The following is a 22,142-nucleotide window of genomic DNA, read 5'->3' as shown; positions in this document are numbered from 1 at the left end:
GAAAAGTTAAACTCCACAATCCAAACACGATTGTAAACAGAGCCCGTTTACAGCCACTATCAACCCTCGTAAATGATTGTTTCCATCACAGTAACAAGGGTCAGGGGAGAAAGGGCAGGCAGTTTTTATTTATAATTGTGATACCTTGTTGATCAGATTTTTTTTATTATTTTGATTTTTAAAAAATTATGGCATGAAAGCATTATTTCTCTTGCTTCCTGGATCTGGAGGCATTTCCATAAATTTTGCACCCAAAAAAGTGCTCTACCTGCCTCTTGCTGGTCCTGGTCTGGCTCTCAGGAATGTATTTAGTGCCATGGCTGGAGGTGGTTGGATATTCCAGCAGCGAGAAGCCCGCCGGGTGACATCACTGAAGGGCTTGATGTGCCAGGCCCTGGGCCGGGGGCTCCACCGATATTATCTTGTTGAAATCACCCAGCAGCCCCGAGGGAGGCACCGTCTGTGTCCTCCTAGCAGTGGAGAGAACAGGCTTGAGAACCGACTCATGTCAGGGAGTCAACGCCAGGACTTGGGCCCAGGACGTGGCCCTGTGACTCCTGGCCGGGTGCCCCTCCCCCTGCCGCCACTTGACAGTCGTTTTAATCACGACCTGGGCCTCTGAGAACAATGTCAGGCGCTAATAGATTCTGCTGTCTCATTTCTCAACCTAGTTTCCCTTAACTGATATTTCATGGCTATTGTTAATGTGCATTTTTTTCACCGAGTAATTTTCACAGCCCGAACTTGTAACACATCCCAATGACAAACGTCCCCGGTACTGAATCCCCCCCCAGCTGCAATGTCACCCTCATTTCCTCCCTACCCCGCCCTGACACCTTTCTCCGACAACCCATCCAGTTTTATGATCCCTCTGTCCCAGTTATCACTACTGAACCTTTAAGAACCCAGACGCATTTCAAGTTTAATTGAATAAAATCCTTTGTGTAATAAATTCCACACGAACGCTACATAAATCAGTGCCTGGGAGGCTTTGTGCCTCATCCCTCCCTTCAGGCCAGTCTGATCTTGCTTACAGAGGGTACCGAGGCCTCCTTTGCAGCCCAGCTGGGGTGCGGGGTTCATTTGCCTCGACCTGTGGCTTTTCTTCTCTGGGAGTCCATCGTGGGAGACAGTGCTTGGATGTGAGCTGAAGCAGATGTGCTGGCTGGGGACATAGCATTTGGGAGGTTAGGGGGTACCCAGGAACTTTGGGGGGTGTCCTGGCGTTCACCCATCCACAGATTCGGAAGTTTCTTTTAAACATTTATTTATTTGGCTGCGCTGGGTCTCGGTGGCAGCACACAGGGTCTTTGATCTTCACTGTGGCATGCGAGATCTGGTTCCCTGAGCGGGGATTGAACCGGAGTCCCCTGCATTGGGGAGCGATGAGTCTTAACCACTGGACCACCTGGGAAGTCCCCAGATTCAGAGACTTGGGATGAAGGCTCTGTGCACCTTCTCTCTGGATAGACACAGACACACAGGTGTTCACAGTCTGTGTACAACATGAAGAGGTCTGTGGAAGCCCCAGGGAAGAACCCTTGCTCTTAGCTCTCCAGTATAGCACCCGCTGCAGGAGCAAATCCATGCATGGGGCTGCCTGCTTCATCGGCCTCGCTGCCAGCCGTGTGGAGCCCCAGAGGTGTGACAAGGAGCATGGGGGTGTGAGCAACAGTCAAACGCTCAGCGCAGGCATTGGCTTCAGGCAGACCTGGGTTTAAGAGCAGCTCTGTCACTTTCTAGCGTCACAACTTCAGGCCAATCGTTCCATCTTCCTGAGACTTGCTTCTTTGTCTGTAAAATGGGAACGTGAAGCATATCTACCCCACAGGGCCGCTGGGAGAGATTAATGAGGCAATGTTTAAAGGGCTCAGGGTGCCCCTGTCACATGTTAGCTGCTATAATTATAGTTGATTGTTACTATTTGAATTCAAGTTCCAGCTCTGCCACTTCCTAGCTGAGGCACTTTGAGAAAATCCTACAACCACTCTGAGCCTCCATTGTCTACTTTAATCTTTGGGAATAATGATACCAGCTTCCAAGGGTTCAGGAAATATGCCCATGGGCCTGCATGGGCGTGGCACATGGCTGCAGCTCAAAAAAAAAAAAAAAAAAAAAAAAAGTAGCTATTGCCGAATCAAGTGTTTATCCTTTTTCAAAGCACTTTCAATAGCTTAGGCCCAGGTGATGCACAGAGGACCACTGAGCAGCGTCTCTGGTTTGCTGAGATGTCCTGAGCCTGCAGGAGACAGGGACCCCCCTCCTCTGGTGGGGCCGGGTGAGCCAGGGGGACGTGGCTCCAGGAGCACCAAGGCCAAATGAAAGAGAAGCGACCTGGTGACAGGCTAGCAAGAGCTTTAAGGGGTCGCCGCCCATGGACTCCCTGTGGGCAGTAGCAGAGCTGGACAAGAAGACTGGTCTTCAGATTCCCGTGAGCGTTTCCTCTTGGGACAGAGAGTGTGACAACTTGGGCAGAGGAGGAGAAGTTGTTGAGCCGCTAAGTCATGCCTGACTCTTAGGACCCCATGGACTGTAGCCTGCCAGGCTCTTCTGTCCCAGGTGAGAATGCTGGAGTGGGTTGCCATTTCCTCCTCCAGGGGATCTTCCCGATCCAGGGATCGAACCTGTGTCTCCTGCCTTGACAGGCAGCTTCTTTACCACTGAGCCACCAGGGAAGCCCTGAGGAGAAGAAGAGGGGACCATAAACCCAGGAGGACCCAGCTTCAAGCGACCTCTCCGAGGAAGGGTGAAAGGCAGGCCAGCTCAGGGTACACCGGGGCAAAGGCAGCCTGGGGAAGAGATTGAATAAATGGCAGAAAGGTGCCCAGTCCACCAAGGACCAGGGTGTGGGGGGTCCTCCCCCCACCAGATGCTCCCAAGGCAGGGACCCCTCTGGCCCTTGACTCTGGCCATCTGCGGCGCCCACGCCCCTCCCTGGCGAGCAGGTGCCTTTATTTACGATCACCTTGGAAGGGTCGAGCAGACATATGTTGCTGAGGGTCGTTTCTTCTTGTTTATAAAATTTATGGCTTTACCTCGATTACACACTGTCAAAACGGGAAGGATTGGCCCCAAAGTCTCTTACCGCATGACTGCCTCAGACGTGGGTACATCTGTTAACTCTGTAGGAGCTGTAGAGGGAAATGAGGCCGCCGATAACTCAGAAGCTCGCTGTCCCGTCAAGAGGTGGGGGCTGTGGGCCTCGAGAAGAGGCATTCAGGCGCCCACGTGGAAGGGGAGCAGGGTTGGGGTCTGCTGGTGGCCACGCCAGGGGGCACCGGGACCCTGGCCCTGCCTGGTGACTGGTTCTTGGGTAATTTCGGGTGGGGATTGGGAGAAGAGGAACTGGAGTCCTGGGGCCTTCAGGGATCTGGTTGCAGGACCAGCAGCTGGAGAGAGTTCTGAGCCTGTGGATCTCCACCTGCAGATGTCAGCGGGGAGAGAGAAACGCTGACTCCGCACTGTTGGTGGGTGGCGTCAGGTTCGACCTCTCAGAAGGGCGCTCTGGCAATGCCTATCCGAGTCGTGGAAATGTGCGTCCTTCTGGCTCCACAACTCCACGTCTGAGAATTTCACCGAAGGAAAGAGATTCATCAGTGAAATCATAGGGTTGTTGTTGGTTTTCAATGCTTGCTGCTCATTAAAGAGAAAAATTGGAAACAAATGTCCAACAATAGGGAGCTCATTATTCAAGAATGGATATTTAACAATAAAGGACTGTAAGAAATAAAGCTACTGAAAAGGATGGTATCTATACTTTTATTCCTATGGAAAAATGTTCATAATCTATTAAGTGAAAAAAAAAAAACCCACGTTATAAAATGAGAGGTATAGAATGATAGAAATCCTGTTAGAGAGATAAACAAGTGTAAATATACCAGAGTGTAAAAAAAATGCAAGGATCTGTTCCATATGTGTGTGTGTATCTGTGTGTGAGTCGCTCAGTCGTGTCTGACTCTTTGTGACCCCATGGACTGTAGCTCACCAGGCTCCTCTGTCCTTGAAATTCTTCACGCAAGAATACTAGAGTGGGTTGCCATTCCCTTCTCCAGGGATCTTCCTGACCAAGAATGCAACCCAGGTCTCCTGCATTGCAGGCAGATTCTTTACGGTCTGAGCCACCAGGGAAGCCCTACGTTAACAATACTTACCTCTAAATCACAGGATTACTGGGTGGTTTAAACTTTCATTTTTGTTTTAATTTTCTAATTTTTTTTATGATGAATTTGGGTTAGATTTGACAGAGGCTTACTTATGTGATAAACATAATTTTAAAAGTGTAAGGAAACTGACAAGAGCACAACCCCAGGAGAGGGTGGCCACCAGTAGCCAAAGCCACAGGGCCTCTCCAAAGACTAGAAGCCCAGAGACCGTGCCCTGAGTTTGTTCTGTTGGAGACGGCCATCTCTCTGGAGAGCAGCCCCCCATGCAGCCTGAGTGCGGACGCTTGGCTTCCATTCTAGGACGACAGCAGAGGGAAGAGAAATGATCACGGCCCCGCTGAAGGGCCCCCGGCGGGGCATCACGCCAGCTTCTCACGGGACGCTGGCATCCTTCTTTCTCCTCTGTTGCTTGCTGCATCTTTGACTTGTACAGGATTTGAGAGGAGACAGCAGACTTCCACATTTAATCATCTCGTGTGGGTTTTCATCCTGCGTTATCACCCTGCGTTCACCTGGACAAGCTGGCACCCTGACCCATAGACGAATGACTCCTAGGTGCTGCAATCAGCAGGTGGAAAAACCAGCACTTCACCTCGGGCCTTCCAGGGCAGAATCCAGCTTCCCTTTTTCAACTCTGTTCTGCTGAGACAGGGCTTATCTCAGAGACGGCAAGAAACAACGCCAAGTCCAACTGATCGGCAGTGGCTGCCTGAGGGGTGCGGGAAGAAGGAACTGGAAGCTGGATCCAGATTCCGCAGGAACGAGTTTGGTAATCCATTAGTAATGTCTGCCATGACTTGCTATGGAGGTAATGGAATAAATCGTGTGTGTTTGACATTTCTGAATCTTGGGCCAAAACCCTCACAGATTTCCAAATGGTGGGAACTTCAGAGGTGGGTATGGATCTTCAGGCTGCCTTTAGGGTTCTCGCAACCCTTGGCCCCACCACCCCCTGCCCGAGAGCAAACGGGCCGGAAATGGACTTCTCAGGGCTTTGAGACAACACATCAAGGGTCACAGAATCTCCGAGAACGAAATCCTTATAAATTTGACTAATTGATTAGTCAGCCCTGACGAGTGTGCCACTGTAATTTAGAATCTGTAATTACATTTCACATTAAAACATGCAAAGTTAAGATTAAAGCTGGTGAGAAATGGCTTGACGCCTCCCGCCCCAGCCCACCTCCAGCCTCCTGCCTCCATCACCCAGCAGGCAGGTCTCCAGAGGGCAGAGGCTATGGTTCCAGAAGCCGTGGTTCTAGAAGCCACTTCCTTGGGCTGCTGTTTGTCTCAGTTCCCTTGAGGGCTGTTTCCTGCTGTTTTACGAGCAGCTCCAGCTCCCCTCCCTGCCGGGCTGCATTCAGTTGACACAAAAGCTTTGTTCAGGAGGACACTTTTGGGTTTTTGATTTACAGTGCCCTCCAGCCAAAGACCGCTAAGATTGCACCCACAGTTGGGCAAATTGTCTTGTTGCCGCGAGTTAGCACATGATGCAGGAAGCGGGTGTCACAAAGGACCTAGAGGACTTGGGCTCCTGTTGGGTGCTTTGGGGAGGGTTCACGGAAGCAGAGGTAGGATTGGATGTCTTATTAAACCTATCAGGAGGGAGGAGCAATGAGGCTAAAGCTGTAACAGAGAGGCAGGAGGGTCAGGCAGGCACAGCCCCCAACCTGTGTGAGGTCTCCTCAGATAGTCACACCTCTTCCATGACCCCACCGCGAGCGCTGCAGGGCAGGGTAGTATCCATGTTCTTCTACCTGAACCGCCAGCGCCTAGCCCAGCCTGGAGACTAGTAGGTCCTGGGTATGACTAGTAGGTCCTGGGTATCTATTAATATTTGCTGGATGAATGGACTTGGCCTGAACTCCCTGGCAGTCTGGTTTTCCGGGCCAGCTCTGGGGCTGGGACACCTGCCAGCTTGCCAGGCCCATCTGGCACCCTCTGTAATGGGGACCACACCACCCAGGCTGCAGGGCCAACTTCACGTGGGTGGCACCCCCTTTCCCTGGACTCTGGGTGGGCCATGGGCAGGGCAGGCTGTCAGTGGGGCCAGGGCTGGGCGAGGGGGAAAGGACCATGGGGGACAGAGTCCCTGTGCCCCCGACTTGTCTCTTTCTGCCTCCTTCAGGCTCCCCTGCCTGCCGCTGGCCGCCGAAGCCCCCCGGCTCTGCTTGCACCCCACGATTTCTAGCCCCCTTGGCTTTCCCACCCCCGGCAGCCCCCACCACACGGGGTGTCCATCGTGGATACTTCCCTGTGGCCGCAGGGCCTGTGGAGGTGGAAGGGTGACCTCCCTGGCCACGCAGACGCAGGGCTGAATCCCACTTCCCGTGCTTTTGAGCTGCGTGGCCTCAGGCAAGTGAATCCACCTCTCTGAAGCTGTGTCCTCCTCATCTGCAGAACCGAGCAGTGACCCTCCCGGGGCCCAGGGTCCTTGGGTGGATGCAACGTGACTGCTTGTGCAGAGGGCTTGGGCGAAGGCCTGGGGGAGGCAGCTACCATCATCACCATTCATGGCACGATGCCCCCACTCCTGTCTTTGCTGACAGATGTGTTCTAACCACCGCCCCCCAACCTCCACCCCTCTGGTCTGGCTGCTTTCTCTGCCCCAGATGCCTCCCTTCCCATCTCCAAAAAAAAAGGGGAAACCCTCTTTCCAAGTGAAAATGAAAAAGTGCCTCCTTTATTGGCCCTTTCCTGCTTAAACCCCTCTTTTTGACCCAGGCACTACTTGCTACCAGGAAGATGCTCTTTAAGACGTGCCTCACTCCACCCAGTTCTTAGAGAAGGAACCAGAGGTTCGTAGAGGTGGTCAAATTGGTCACAGCCAGTGGGCAGCCGGGCTGGGCCCAGCGCCTGTCCTGGGAGCCCACAGCCTGTTTCCTGAGTTTGTGAGGCTCTTGGGACAGAGATAACTATCACTGGGGCAATTTTACTGATGAGGCAAGAAGGTTCAGGGAGTTAGAAACTTACCCGGGGTCACTCAGCTGATCTGTGCTCGTTTTTGATGCCAAGGTCAGGGTCTTCGCCTGATGGCTGGGCCGTGGAAGATGGCATCCTGACCCTTGCTTCTCAGTGTGGTCTGTGGTGTGGTGCCCCAGCCAGACACGTGGAAGTAGGACCTCCCCAGGGACTCAACGTGCAGGTGAGTGTCCAGGACACTCTGATTCGGTTCCTCTGGGCCCGTCTTCCGCAGGACTGCTTCTGCTGTCACTGAGTGGATACCAGCCATTTGGCTTCTTGGTGGAAGGTCTGTAATCCCACAGACTCACCCCAGTACCCCCAAATTCCCAAGGGCTGAGATAAGTGCAAAGGGAATGTGGCTGTGAGTCCTGGGTTGGGGAGCTGCCTGGCCTGAGTGCACATGGAAACTCGAAGCTCGGTCGGGGCTTGGGCAGAAAAGGAGCCATGCCCCTGGGGCCTGGAGCCCAGCAGGAGATCCTCGGGGGTCCTGCTGACGTTAGTCAGCAGAAAACAGCTCTGGAGAGGAAGCACTTCTCATTCCCCTTCTCAGTGGAGGGTGCCTTGCTCCTTATTCGATGAAAGCCCAGAGAAGCAAGGGGCCTTGCCCCCTGGCCTCCCACCTAGTGGGAGGGAGAGCTGGACACGAATCCAGGTCCACAGACGCTCTCAAGCCCCAGGTCTCTCCAGTGCCCTCAGTTAAAGCTGCACTCAGCCGGACTCGGGGAGTCAGCTGTGACCTGTTTTAAGAGTGCGCTTGCAACAAATGTCAACCATCATGAGGGTTATAATGAGGAGGCTGCTTCCTTCTGACTCCACGCTCCGAGGGCTGGAGAGAACCACAGTTCCCGTCTGGGCCTGAGAGCAGCCCCTTCTCAGTTACTCTCGGATTCCTCTCGGGAGGCGGTGCCCCAGCTGTCAGGCTTTTAAGACCTCTCCTGATGCTCAGATGCTCCCAGGCCAGAGGAATCAGCGAGAATTCCCGGGAGGAGTTGGAAAGATGGGCAGGGTTAGATGGGTTTTCCGCTGAGTATAAACCTAGGCTTGTGTGACAGGATGAGATTGGGCTGGCATGGCCTGCAACCGCAATCTTCGGTGAGGGAGGAAAGCTGAACACACCCAGAGGAGCTGGAAAATCTGTTTGAGCATTTTCAAATTATCTGGATTCAACAGACACCTGTCACCGTATTATGTTACCGGGTAAGACGTGTGATCCAGGGAGGGGCTGCCTCTGGAAAGTGTGTGAGAAGGATGGGGTCGGGGTGAGGGACATGGAGTGCGCTTAAGGGACTTGAACTTTATCTGAAAGGTGACTCGCTTTGCAGGGCAAAGCTTCCACTAGCACTGACCCTGGGGAGGCGGTGGCCTCGGCTGTCTGCCGTCTCGTCCTGAGTCCTCTCCCCACCACGGGAGCCTCGGAGCTCTTTAAGCCCCAGATGCCCCATCGTCAGCTCTCTGGGAGCTCAGTCGAAAGAGCTCTTCCTGACATGAGAAACAGAACAAAGGGACCTCCCTGGTGGTCCGGTGGTTTCAGACCCTTGAGATTCCACTGCAGGGGGTGCAGGTTCAGTCCCTGGCTGGGGAACTAAGATCCCACATGCCACCAGGCAAGGACCAAGAAAAAGAGAAAAAGCTGCCACTGTGTGCTGAAATACAAATTTAATTGTCTTTGATCATGTTTTAATCCATAAGTTATCTATGAAAACAACCCCACCCCCCGCAACTTTTTAGAGCCATCAAGAGCCATTATGGTGTCTGTGAACACCAACTAGAAAAGTACAGATTCGGGTCTTCATTAGTGCAGTACTGCCAGCCAGAAGCTAAATGAATTACAAACTACCCCTCTTCATCAAAAGAGCGAAGCTGACGCTGGCGCACAAAAACCACTGTCTGCGATCCCGCCCGGCAGATTCCTAGGGAACACACATCAAACCTCTTCATGTAGGCTCACAGTCCTTCAGGCACCAGCACAAATGTACCCACCTGCCCAGAGCACGACACACACGTGTAGAAGAGAGTTTCAAAGGAACTGAGTGTTTAGATACTGGCAAGTCCACAGAATCTGAGGTTACTAACATATCTTAAATAATAATAAATTCCTGTCTGTCCTTAGATTCCTTGCCGTCTTCCCATCAGGGAAAACATGTGCTCTGTTTTTTAGAAGCCAGGGGCTCTAACAGGGCCAGCCTAGGCCTGGGCAGGATGCCGCTACCCAGCTGAGACCCCCTGCCAGAGGCCACGGAGATAGGTCCCGCCTGCTTTGCCGCCAACATGAAGGTTCTTTCTGGAAGGGGTTTGTTTGTTTGTTTTTTCCTCTGCTTGGAGGAGTTATGTGGCGCGCCCTCCACTGGCTCCACAGGGCTGAGGGACTGGGCGCTCCTGACCTCTCGTCTGACTTCAGTCGGGGTGGCAGGGACACACAGGGAGTGTGGTGAGGCGGGCGAGGGTGCATGACTGCTGCTGCTGCTAAGTCAGTCACGTCAGTCGTGTCCGACTCTGTGCGACCCCATAGACAGCAGCCCACCAGGCTCCCCGGTTCCTGGGATTCTCCACTCGAGTGGGTTGCCATTTCATTTTCCAATGCATAAAAGGGAAAAGTGAAAGTGAAGTCGCTCAGTCACATCCGACTCTTCGCAACCCCATGGACTGCAGCCCACCAGGCTCCCCGGTCCATGGGAGTTTCCAGGCAAGAGCACTGGAGTGGGTCGCCAGTGCCTACTCCGCATGGCTGTCTACACAGACACTAACAAGGCTTCTGCCTCTTTTCCCTGGATCTGGAGCACAGTTCTCGTGACAAAGGTGAAGCTGACAGCAGATGAGTGCAATGGGTTGGAGGAGAAAACGAGGCAAAACACCAACCACCACCCCGGAGTGCCCTCATGTTTCCTCGGCCTCGTGAGCCCCCGTCAGCGTCAAGGGCTCCCGGTGCCGAGGAAGGACGGGGAACAAGACCCACATTTCTGAGGACTTCTACCATCTACGGAGTGAAGCCACTGCCAGACGGGACAGGGACCTTCAGCTGGTGTTTGTCCCTCACTGGACTGTAAGGGTGGCCAACACGCAGCCAGCGCCCACTGGAAGCAGCTGCTCTTAAGGACCAACGGGTTTTCTCTCCCAAGCTCAGGATGCCGACGTGAGTGCCCAAGATGGGAGCGGGCCGCTGAGGACTCGGGAGCCCCTGAGGGGAGAGTGGGCAGGGGACCGCCGCCGTGGGAACACGGGGCTCCCAGGTGGGAACAGCACCCCTAGCCCCCGGTGCCCCACGGTCTCCCCGGCAGGTGCCTCTGCTGCCCTGGGAGCCGGCGGGCCTGGCTGGCTGCAGAGAGGCCGCTGCGGAAGGGCCGGAGGTTGAGACTGCCGGGTGCATAGAGGCGTGGCGAGGCCTTACCTGAGAGTTTTCAGAAACGGAAGGGAAGCATCTCCCGCCTGGTCGGCTTGGTGGGTTCAGGCCCACACCCTGAAAACCACTCTGGAGCCTGGGGGTTCCTGGGACTTGTTCATGCACGGCTCGCTCAGGAAGTTAAGGACCAGAAAGACTCACAAAAAGACCAGACTATCAAAAAGAGAAGCCCAGCTGCCATCACAGGCCTGGGCATGAGGCCCCTGGAAAGCAGGAAAGAGGGACCGATGACGGCCGAATCTGGAGGTTTATTTCCAACACCAGCTTCCCGTTAGTGTCACCTGGAGAGCGCTGGGTCGCGTCCTCACGTGCATCCAGGTTCTTGAGGCCACAGGGGCGTCTCATGGCTACAGAGAAGAGCCAAGGCTGCCTGGGAGCCTCGAGTCGGCAGGACGGGGGCTAGGAGAGCTCGAAGCCTGTGTTCATGCTGATGGCATAGCGCAGCTTCTCCCGCAGGACGCTCTTCTTGCTGTAGTTGGGCAGCTTGAGAAGGTTGAAGCAGGTGGAGGAGGTGGGCAGGCGGCCGCCTGGCTCCCGCTTGCGGATGGTGAAGAAGCCCCGGAGGACGCTGCCCAGGGTGTCCCCCGTGTCCTGCAAGCACAGCCCACAGCCTTTGGTTGGGGGGGGTGCCCCGGGAGAGGCTTGGGCTGGTCCCCCCGAGGAGGACAACTGGAGAGATGGGTGCCTGGGAAGCGAGCCTGACTCCTCAGGTCTCCTACAGAGGGGCCTGTATGAAGCAGCTCTGGGAAACAGGGCCTTCTGGTCAACCACTATCAGTCAACCAGTTCTCAAAGAGCCAGAGCACTCACTGTCCACATGTTTTGGTAACAAAGCATTTCTGAAATAGCCTAGCATTTCCTCCCTGATCTTGGCAGCATGGACTGTAACTCAGGGAGGCCTTTCTTCAGTAAGGGGTAGAGTCATCTGGTGTCACCTAAGGGGAGGGTGCAGCATGCAGACAGGGCGCCTTGGAGAACAGCGACCGCTCAGAGACCCCTGGGTTTTCACGGGGGTGAGAAACGTCTAACAACGGCCACCACCTGAGCACCCACTGTGGGTCAGGCAGCGGGACACAGAATGCGGTCACCCCTAGGAGGAAGGTGGCCGCTGGCCCAGGTAAGCAGAGCTGGCAGGTGGTGAAGCTGGACTTGAGGCCTGAGCTTGTCCCATTTCTGAGCCCACATCCCAAGCCCTCTCCCACGCTGCAGTTCATACCTGGAACCAGGGCGGCATGAGCAGCTATGAGAAACACTCCACAGGTATTCTTTCCCAAGGGAGTCATGAAAAAGGGACCGCCTGGGGCACCAAGGCGCCGAGCGGCCCGCCCAGTAGACACGGCCCGCCCAGTAGACACGACCCGGTGAGCGCCCTGCCTGGTTGGTGGGCCCCAGCAGACGACCCCCGGGAGGGGCTGGCCCTACCCCAGCAGTGGTATACCTGATCATCCGACACTTCGACACAGCGGATGGAGAAAGGAGGCTTGAGGTAGGCGAATCCCAGGAGCGGGGGCCGGGAACAGCTCGTCACAAACTGCAACACAAGGCAAGGCCAGGGGTCAGAATTGGAGACGCCGTCCTTGGGGGAGGGACCAAAGGACAGCACCAGAAAGGGAGAGAGAGGGAGGAGGCAGGGGCCGCGCTAAGCGTGGCAGGGCGAGGCCTGAGCTGAGGGCTGAGGCTCTGGAACACGCATCACACCACCAACAGCTCGCTCGCTCGGCACCTGCCTGGGCACTTGGCAGGTCAGGCACGCTGGCACGATGCCTGCAGGTGGCAGGGCTGTCCCTATAAGCTTGGCCCCTGACTAGCTCTCAGCAGGCTGACCAATACCTGGCCTTGGGAGCCAGCGATGCTGAGGGTGGACCAAGGTACTGGATGCCTCCACTGGGGGCTGTGGGGCCAGCCTCGTATCCCTGCTGCCGCCCTGCAATTCCTGGCATTTTTCAGATGGCGGTTCCCGAGTCATTTCCATAAAGGACTAGTTCTACCTGGACAGAGGCATCGACCTGCCCAGAAATCCAAGTGCTACCCCTGCCCAGGGAAGTCCTGAGGATCCCTTTGCTTTCTTCAGTCCAACGTCAGTGCAACACTCCCCTTCTCGAGGGGATCCAGGGGCCTACTACTGACAGCGCCAAGCTGGCGCCAAAGTTCCCCAGCAAGATGAGCGCTTGGGTCTGAGAAATAGATTCCCATTTAAACAATGTTATAAATGGTAGTGAGATTCCTGAGACCGTCCAAAAAGTTTGTGTGTCGTGCTTCAAAAACTGTTTTTACAAAAACTATTGACAAGATATATTACTAGCCTAATATCCTGTGTTTTCCACCAGAAAGACTGTAGCAACAGACCTGGTTTATAAGCATTTCCACCCTGAGCTGAGTCCACTGTGAACCTGACCCCTTCTAACCAGGCCTCAGGCACTGCATGACTCCACCCGTCTGAAGGATGTGGAGACAGACACGGGAAGAGTCTGTGCCCCTCCCAGTTTGGGCTGCTGGGGCCCGCTGCCCACGGCCGGCCAGGGCTGGTCCAGGGAGGGAGGCGTGGTCAGCCTCCTGGGATGGGAGGAGGACTGGAAGGCAGGGGCAGCTGTGGGGCTCTGCCATCGTTACATCTAAAGAAGGCACATCCCCTCCTGTAGGAAGGTTCTGGGGCCGCCCCCAACCCCTCCTCAGTGTCTGCAGCCACAGAAAAGCACAAGCCCAGGACCAGGGACTGCAGGTATGGGCACAGGCCCCCGAGAGACACAAACTTGCCTGCAGTGAGGGGCGCGAGTGCGTGCTTAGGAGAGACCTGCTTTCCTCTTTCCAGGAGAGGGGGGCAAGCTGTGCTATAGGTCGGCAGAGACTGTTTGACGCTTACAAGAGACCCTGTTAGAAAGGCTGATTCTCTCTTTTTTTCCAATAGGCGTGATTTTTTTTTTTTCATCAGGCGTGATTTTTAAAAATTTTTATTTACTTGGCTGCAGCAGATCTTAGTTGTGGCATGTGAGATCTAGTTCCCTGACCAGGGATCGAACTTGGGACCCCTGCACTGGGAGGACAGGGTCTTAGCCACTGGATCATGAGGGAAGTCCCTGGAAAAACTGATTCTCCTGAAAATTAGCTTCTGGGATCATGACCCCTTGAAAGCAGAGGTAACGTATAAATTACCTTCAGAAACATGGCTCTCTCATCGGGCGTGAAGTCAGAGGCCAGGATATCCCAGAGCCAGATGATGACCCTGTGGCTCCCATGGAAACCACCGTAGTACACTGTGTGCTTCCTGAAAACAACGCAGACAAGGGCTCAGCCACACACGCTGCCAGGCGCCTGCAGACACAGGCATGGAATTCAGACAAGTGGCACAGCGAACTCTGCCCGGCCTGGATGACGACCAACTGCTCTTACGTCAAAAGTTCATGCCTTAATAGCCCCTGGTCCCAAAAGCCCAATAGGCAGAGTGTTGCGTGGCAGGCCCTGGTGCTCCCCAGCAGAAGCCGACAGAGACCCTGAATCTGTCTTCTAGGACTTCGGAGAGCTCCCCCACCCCAGCCTCCAACTCTGCTTCCCCTTCTTAGTCTCCAGGGAGACAGGGTTTTGAGCTTTTCTTCCAAAGCAGTTCACAGGGAAGGCAAGATCAGGGAGGTGGAGTCCCTCTGGAAGCGGGACCCTGAGAACCCTCCAAAAGAAGCCTGGTGAAGGAACAGCGTGCTTTCTGGGTGGCCTAAGACTCTCACTCTTGCCCCCCGCACTCGCTCCTTACTTCAGATCTTCCAGATCAATCTCGGCGTTGTCCCCAGATATGAGTCGCTGCAGCTCAGGGGTCGAGAACATCCGGATCCACTCAGGCTTGATGATGGAACGGAAGCCGCTAATGAGGGCAGCTGTCTGGTTCTTGATTTGCGTGTGCATTCGAAAGTGGGCCATCAGATGGATGTAGCTAATTCTGTCACCGACAGGGGAAAACAACAGAAATTAACGGGGCAGCGCGGCTGGCTGCCGACGGGCTGGACGGTGAGTCCGGTCAGCTCTGAAGCGTCTCTTACACAAACACAAGGAGTGCCAGGGCATTTCTCCAGAACGACAGCGACGAGGATGACAGCTCTCCTGGACGGCCCACGGCTGGCCTCCGGGACAGCCTCAGTGTCAAGGGCATCACCTCACGCGTGCCTCCCCAAAGCCAGCGGGTCAGACAAGGGGCTACCACTCCACCGTCAAGAAGCACAGTGAGACGTGCTCCAGCTAAGGAGAGGGCCCTTCTCAGTACAAAGGGACTTTTATTTCATTTCATCCTCTTGGACATAAACCATTTAAATACTATTCAGTTCTCCAGAGAAAAACTGCTTCATGCTGAAACTTTAGGGGATGTCCCTGGTGGTCCAGTGGCTAAGACTCCATGCTCCCAGTGCAGGGGGCCAGGATTCGATCCCTGGTCAGGGAACTAGATACCATATCTGCAACGAAAGATCCCACGTGCTACAACTAAGACCCCCTGGAGCCAAATAAATAAAATAAGAAAAGAAAAGAAACTTCAGTCAAAATCTTCCTAGACTGGACAGAGTCCAGGCCAGGAGAAGGCAGGGCTGCGGAAAGTTTTAACCACATGTGGCTGGCTGACGATTAGGCTCAGGGAGGAAGTTGGAGCACCAACAAGGGTTCCAGGCGGCTGGCCTTCCAGGTCTGCTTTTAGTTCAGGTGCAGCTCACGACACAACGCAACGCCTCAGGCCAGGGGAGAGCCACTCCTATAGGCTTACCAGCACTGTAAACTATTTAGCAAACTATTTACTCAGAGACGGAAGAACGTGAGCCCAGCCCAGGTGCAACTCTCAACATCCCAAATCCGTATAGTCCAAATAAATCATTTACCCTATGATGCACAGATCTGAGTTACTGACCTTGGAAATGTTCCTGTTTTAAAAAAGCTTCCAGGGGCTTCCCTGGTGACTCAGTGGTAAAGAATCCACTGGCCAATGTAGGAGACGTGGGTTCGATCCCTGATCTGGGAGGATCCCACCTGCCTCGGGGCAACTCAGCCCCTGCGCCATAACTACTGAGCCCGTGCGCCGCCACGACTGACGCCAGCGCGCCAAAGCCTGTGCTCCGTAACAAGAGAAGCCACCGCAATGCGGAGTTCACATACTGCAACCAGAGAGCAGTTCCCCGGCGACACAACTAGAGAAAAGCCTACACAGCAACCCAAATAAATAAGCATTAAGAAAAGAAGCTTCCACTGGAAAGCCTGCATGTGATACACTGAAATATGACTTTCTATCACTGCTACTCCTTTCGTGGGCTCGTTGAAGCTGGTGATTGACAGTTTTCCTTTTACCAAAAGAGAGGCAGAGAGCCTGCGAGACTTCCCTGGCAAACACCCAGGAACTGCAAGATCAGGCCTCACCCCGCAGAAGTGGGTCCTGGTGATGCCAGGCCTTTTAAAGAGCCTGGAAAACGGAATGCCCTTGCCCTCATAAAACCTACTGAGGTTTTATGCTAAGAACAGGGAAGAGTTTGTGAAATGACCTTCCACGTAGGTTTCCAGGTAGGACAGGAACCTCACTCCGACTGCATCAACCCACCTCCACTGGCTGCTGGACATACAGCTCTGACCATCACCCCCGTGCCATGCCTGGCAAAACAGGGCCCTCCTGAGGGGGGATACATGTGACGATGGTGGGGTCACTGCTCTCATTGATTGAGGCCCTCTGTGGCACCAGACATCCCTGAAGATACTCTGCGTGTGCTCTTGCATGAAGCCCTCTGGAGGGATGGTGCAGGCACGTGGTAGGCAGGCTCAGGACCCACCTTGCTCTCTGACACCCCCAGGCAGCTTCCTCCCACCCTGTGGTCCCTGATCTTTCTCAGCTGTCGTCACACGAAGGCCCCGAGGCCAAGAGCCAAAACTGCATGACGAGAATCAATCAATCGTGATGATTCAGTCCGCTGTACTGACAGTCTAAATAAATAAAAGCTACCTGAGTGCGGGGACTAACCGATCCAACCCGAGAGGGACGTGATGTTCGGGACAGCGGCTGTGACGTGCATCTGATCCCCGTGACTCACCGGGCAGGGCTAAGCTCTCACCCATCACCGAAGACAGCGAAGCTCAGATGAGCAGTTCAGATGCTCAGCTGGGCCTGCTCACAGGAGGAGACTGACAGACTGATGGAAGGGCCAATACCGACTCCCTGTGCCAGGTCCTGTGACCAGTCAGGCGAGAGCAGGGCTGGGTGCAGACATGCCTGGAGGGCTGTGCTCTGAGGGACCGCTGATGATAGACTCATAAAACGCTGCTTTCTGGGACAAGGCTGCCTGGCCTCGGGGTCTCCCCACGACTGAGGACCTGTCTGCTGCATCTGAGTTCATCACTGTTGTCTTTTCGATAACAGCATTTTATACCATGGCCACACACCCTCCTTCCAAAATGATCTGCTCCTTCGAGGAGTCTTTCCACCTCTGCGCCCTCTGGGTTCGGGGCTGCACACCCAAACGGCTCAGAACCCATCTGTCTGCATCTACAGCCGTCATTAAATTCCTAGGAACACTGCTGCCTGGGTGCCTCTGACCTTAGAAGTGCTACTGCAAAAAAATAAATTGTCAATTCTTATTCTGCAAATCGAATTTAATATGACTTCGGCCTATGAACTGTAACCAGTAAATTCCATTATGATATTTACGGCCTCTTTCTACTTCAATCTATCTTAATAAATTATCAAAGTAAGCCTGGAGAGCCAGAATGAAGTCTTTTCAAGTGGTGACCTTAAAAATTTAATTGCCATACTCACTTATTTTCATTTGTAACAGGAATGGTCTTCCCTCCAGGAACCAGTTCATGGCAAACAAGCTGGAGGAAAGGAAGGGGAGCAATTACTCAAGAGATTTCTAATGAGGAAGTAAGGCTTCCCGAAGACGAAAGGCGCGACACGGACATCCACAATAATCACAGGAGGAAGATGAGCGGTGTGTGGGAACAATCATTTCCACAGAAAGTCAGGGCCTAAATATCAACAAGCAGGCCCTGCCTGATCAATAGGAAAGGTTCCTTCTCCTCTCATCCTCGTTCACATGTGTGTATTAAGGCTCCGGGGTGTCGTGGAAGGGGAGCATGTTAGTGAAGGGCACGAGAAAATGGGTAATAAGCGGTGGCATGCTGACCATGCCCTGGGACACAGCGGCGCTGTTAGAAAGTATGGTGAAGGTACGACGCTGGCCCCAGCAAGGACTCACTCGACAAGCAGCACCTGTTGAGCTGAGGAAAGTGAGCTTGGGGAGCCGCAGTGACCCTGCTAAGGCCCTGGGAAGCTGGCCTCGTACTATGAGCTCCGGGGCAGCCCTTGGACCACATGCACACTGGGGCTGGTGCAGGGGTCCAGGGATCCAACTGGAGGGGCCAGGAGCCCTGTGGGGGAAAGCAAGACAGAGCGAGTCTAGGGGGAGCCCCTCTGCCACCATAACTTCAAGGGTCTTTATTTCCCTGCTCTGCTCTTCGTGCTGAGAAGGAATAAGGACAGGATTTCTGTTAGAGGTCCCTCCTGTTCGGAGGCTTCGGCCCCATCCCAGTCCAAATCCTCCGTTTGGAACAGCTAATCCTCACTATGGTAACGAAAAGCGGGAGTCACTGTTCCCTCGAGTATCACCCCAAAATGCGCTGGAAGTAGAGCAGGGTCTCTATGGGGGGCCAGCAGGTCCAGGCTGGGTCATGGCAGGGGGGAGGTGAGCGCCCTCCTGCCTGGCAGTGCGGGAGAGGGGTGGGGCAGGCAGAGAAGAAGGACACACAGACAGACAGAGTCTGTGGGTATCCTGGGGAAAACACCAGAGTAGGCCAGGTCTCAAGACCGAGGGCTGACTGTGGCTCAGATCATGAACTCCTTATTGCCAAATTCAGACAAATTGAACAAAGCAGGGAAAACTACTAGACCATTCAGGTATGACCTAAATTAAATTCCTTTCGATTATACAGTAGAAGTGAGAAATAGATTTAAGGGACTAGATCTGATAGACAGAGTGCCTGATGAACTATAGACAGAGGTTCGTAACACTGTACAGGAGACAAGAGATCAAGACCATCCCCAAGAAAAACAAATGCAAAAAAGCAAAATGGCTGCCTGAGGAGGCCTTATAAAGAGCTGAGAAAAGAAAAGCTAAAGGCAAATGAGAAAAAGAAGGATATACCCATTTGAATGCAGAGTTCCAAAGAATAGCAAGAAGAGATAAGAAAGCCTTCCTCAGGGATCAATGCAAAGAAATAGAGGAAAATAACAGAATGGGAAAGACTATAGAGATCTCTTCAAGAAAATTAGAGATACCAAGGGAACATTTCATGCAAAGATGGGCACAATAAAGACAGAAACGGTATGGACCTAACAGAAGCAGAAGATATTAAGAAGAGGTGGCAAGAATACACAGAAAAACTGTACAAAAAAGATCTTCACGACCCAGATAATCATGATGGTTTGATCACTCACCTAGAGCCAGACATCCTGGAATGTGAAGTCAAGTGGGCCTTAGAAAGCATCACTACGAACAGAGCTAGTGGAGGTGATGGAATTCCAGTTGAGCTATTTCAAATCCTGAAAGATGATGCTGTGAAAGTGCTGCACTTGACATGCCAGCAAATTTGGAAAACTCAGCAGTGGCCACACGACTGGAAAAGGTCAGTTTTCATTCCAATCCCAAAGAAAGGCAATGCCAAAGAATGCTCAAACTACCGCACAACTGCACTTATCTCACATGCTGGTAAAGTAATACTCAAAATTCTCCAAACCAGGCTTCAATAGTATGTGAACCAAGAACTTCCAAATGTTCAAGCTGGATTTGGAAAAGGCAGAGGAACCAGAGATTAAATTGCCAACATCCCCTGGATCATCGAAAAAGCAAGAGTTCCAGAAAAACATCTACTTGTGCTTTACTGACTCCGCAAAAGCCTCTGACTATGCAGATCACAACAAACTGTGGAAAATCCTTCAAGACATGGGAATATCAGACCACCTAACCTGCCTCTTGAGAAATCTCTATGCAGGTCAAGAAGCAACAGTTAGAACCGGACATGGAACACCAGACTGGTTCCAAATAAGGAAAGGAGTATGTAAAGTCTGTATATTGTCACCCTGCTTATTTAACTTCTATGCAGAATATATCATGGAAAATGCCAGGCTGGATGAAGCACAAGCGGGAATCAAGATTGCCGGGAGAAATACCAATAACCTCGGATACGCAGATGACACCAACCACCCTTAAGGCAGAAAGTGAAGAGGAACTAAAGAGCCTTTTGATGAAAGTGAAAGAGGAGAGCGAAAAAGCTGGCTTAAAACTCAACATTCAGAAAACGAAGATTATGGCATCCGGTCCCATCACTTCATGGCAAATAGACGGGGAAACAATGGAAACAGTGAGAGACTCTATTTTCTTGGGCTCCAAAATCACTGCAGATGGTGACTGCAGCCATGAAAACAAAAGACACTTGCTCCTTAGAAGAAAAGCTATGACCAACCTAGACAGCATATTAAAAAGCAGAGACATTACTTGGCCAACAAAGGTCCGTCTAGTCAAAGCAATGGTTTTTCCAGTGGTCATGTATGGATGTGAGAGTTGGACTATAAAGAAAGCTGAGCACCGAAGAATTGATGCTTTTGAACTGTAGTGCTGGAGAAGGCTCTTGAGTCCCTTGGACAGAAAGGAGATCCAAACAGTCAAACCTAAAGGGAATCAGCCCTGAATATTCATTGGAAGGACTGATACTGAAACTGAAACTCCAATACTTTGGCCACCTGATACGAATGATGCTGGGAAAGATTGAGGGCAGGAGGAGAAGGGGTGACAGAGGATGAGATGGTTGGACGGCATCACCGACTCGATGGACATGAGTTTGAGTAAACTCCGGGAGCTGGTGATGATTAGGGAAGCCTGGTGTGCTGCAGTCTGTGGGGTCGCAAAGAGTTGGACACGACTGAGTGACTGAACTGAACTGAGGGCAGGTCTCAGGGAGCCAAAGGAGGAAGGGAGCAGAAAGCCCGGCCGGAGAAGCCCACGTACCTGGCCCATGACATCCTCATCATATGACAGCGTCAGGCCCAAGTCAGCGATGTCCCCATCGTACCGCTAAAGCAACAGAGAAAGGGACAATGTAGGGGCTGGTGAGTCCTACAGCCCTGACGGCTTTAACACTCCTCTGACGGTATCTGCTTGGACGGCTACCACTGTGGCTGCCATGAGACTTGAAGCAGAGGAAGGGGCCCCTCATCCCCTGCAGGAAGGAGGCTGCGAGCATCAGTCTCGGGAGGAAGTGCTCAGGACACAAGGGCCTGCCGCGACTAGGGAGTGGGCTACTTCTCCATGGCAGGCAATCCCGCCCCTCCCACGGCAGCCAGGCAGAGCTGGAGCCTGCCTGTGGGTGTCCCTTCCCTGAGTCCCTGTGGGCACTCAGCCAGGCCATCCTGCCTTCCACACTGACCTTGATGGATGTGAGGTTTTTGTAGAACTCCGAGTCCAGAGAGGGCAGCTCATCCACAGAGCTGTAGAAGACGCTGTGGTGGTGCCCGAGCAGCTGGCTCAGGAAGAAGGATGCAAAGGGCACGTCGACCACAATTCCCTGCCAGAGAGGAGGCGGGAGCTGCCACCTGCTGCCCAGGACCCTATCTTATGATCTCATCGGGGCAGCTCGGGCTGCAGAGGGGGCTCCGAGGGCCCCAGTGACACCTCTAAACACTGCCGAGATGTTCGCTCTGGATGACGATGCCCCCTAGCACTTACAACACCACCGGGTGCCTTGTGGGGACCCCAAGGTACAGTGGTTGAGGGCCTCGGCTCTGCAGCCACACAGCTCAGCTGCCAGGCCACAGGGTACCAGCTTGCTCATCTGTAAATGCACGCCAGCAGAGCCTCAGCTTCAAGGGTTAACTGAGCAGGGTGGGGGAACACTTCCAGGAGGAAGGGTAGCTGAGTGTGAGGCCCTGAGTACAAGGCCCATAGGTGTGCTCCAGGGCTGGATGCAGATCTGGCTACAGGAGGGTGTGTGAGGGAGGGGGTGAGCGGGGAGGCCAGGGAGGCAGCAGGGCCCGACTGGGAAGTGCTCACGAGCCTCCCGGAGCCTGGATTCTCTCCTGAGCCCTGGGAGGGCTCCCGGCAGGGGCCTGTGCATCTGTACTTCCTGTGGGGAATGGCTGGGAGGCAGAGACACGGCCAGGACTGGGAGTGTGCGGATCAGGGAGACGGAGAGGGGAGAGGCAGGCTGACCCCACGACACCCTGTCCTGAGGATCACGAGGGGGAAGTGAGTGAACACAGGCCGCTCCTCACTGGGCCCGGGGTGTCCTTGCTGCTGGAGAGGGAGGAGGCAGAGACTCAGCCAAGGAAGTGGGGGAGGACATTTACAAAGCCAGGAAGTCATGCCTTCAGCTGGCCCAGATGCTTCTGGGTCTCGTCACAGCTACACATTTGAAGAAAAAAACAGGGCAAACGACCAGGAGGGGCCTTGGGATTTTGCTTGTTTTGTTAAAAAAGGGGGATCAACTGAGAAGCGTTACCATTTTGCAGACGTGGAAACGGAAGCACAGAGAAGGCCACCTAACCAGTTCAGGCAGGAGGAGGACTGGAGGGGACTTGGACTCAGACGGGGCCTCTGACATCATCATAGCAGGGATTGA

The 22,142-nt window shown here is 53.6% G+C and overlaps 1 protein-coding gene across 5 annotated transcripts in view; it reads right to left on the bottom strand.

The window, feature by feature from the left end:
* Positions 10,753-22,142, bottom strand: part of UBE3B (ubiquitin protein ligase E3B) — a 45,492-nt gene continuing 34,102 nt past the window's right edge. For all 5 annotated transcript variants that reach the window (XM_018061098.1, XM_018061099.1, XM_013970741.2 and 2 more), the window contains exons 22-28: positions 20,952-21,089; positions 20,534-20,599; positions 17,287-17,345; positions 14,266-14,448; positions 13,674-13,785; positions 11,962-12,054; positions 10,753-11,115 (exon numbers count right to left, since the gene is read on the bottom strand). In XM_018061098.1, the coding sequence (XP_017916587.1) occupies positions 10,924-11,115; positions 11,962-12,054; positions 13,674-13,785; positions 14,266-14,448; positions 17,287-17,345; positions 20,534-20,599; positions 20,952-21,089 (843 nt within the window). In that variant the 3' untranslated portion in view covers positions 10,753-10,923. The remainder of the gene's footprint in view (positions 11,116-11,961; positions 12,055-13,673; positions 13,786-14,265; positions 14,449-17,286; positions 17,346-20,533; positions 20,600-20,951; positions 21,090-22,142) is intronic.

Source organism: Capra hircus, chromosome 17 (assembly GCF_001704415.2).
Source record: "Capra hircus breed San Clemente chromosome 17, ASM170441v1, whole genome shotgun sequence".
NCBI lineage: Eukaryota > Metazoa > Chordata > Mammalia > Artiodactyla > Bovidae > Capra > Capra hircus.
Note: the sequence above shows the minus strand (reverse complement) of the source record. Positions and strands in the feature narration are given on the sequence as shown.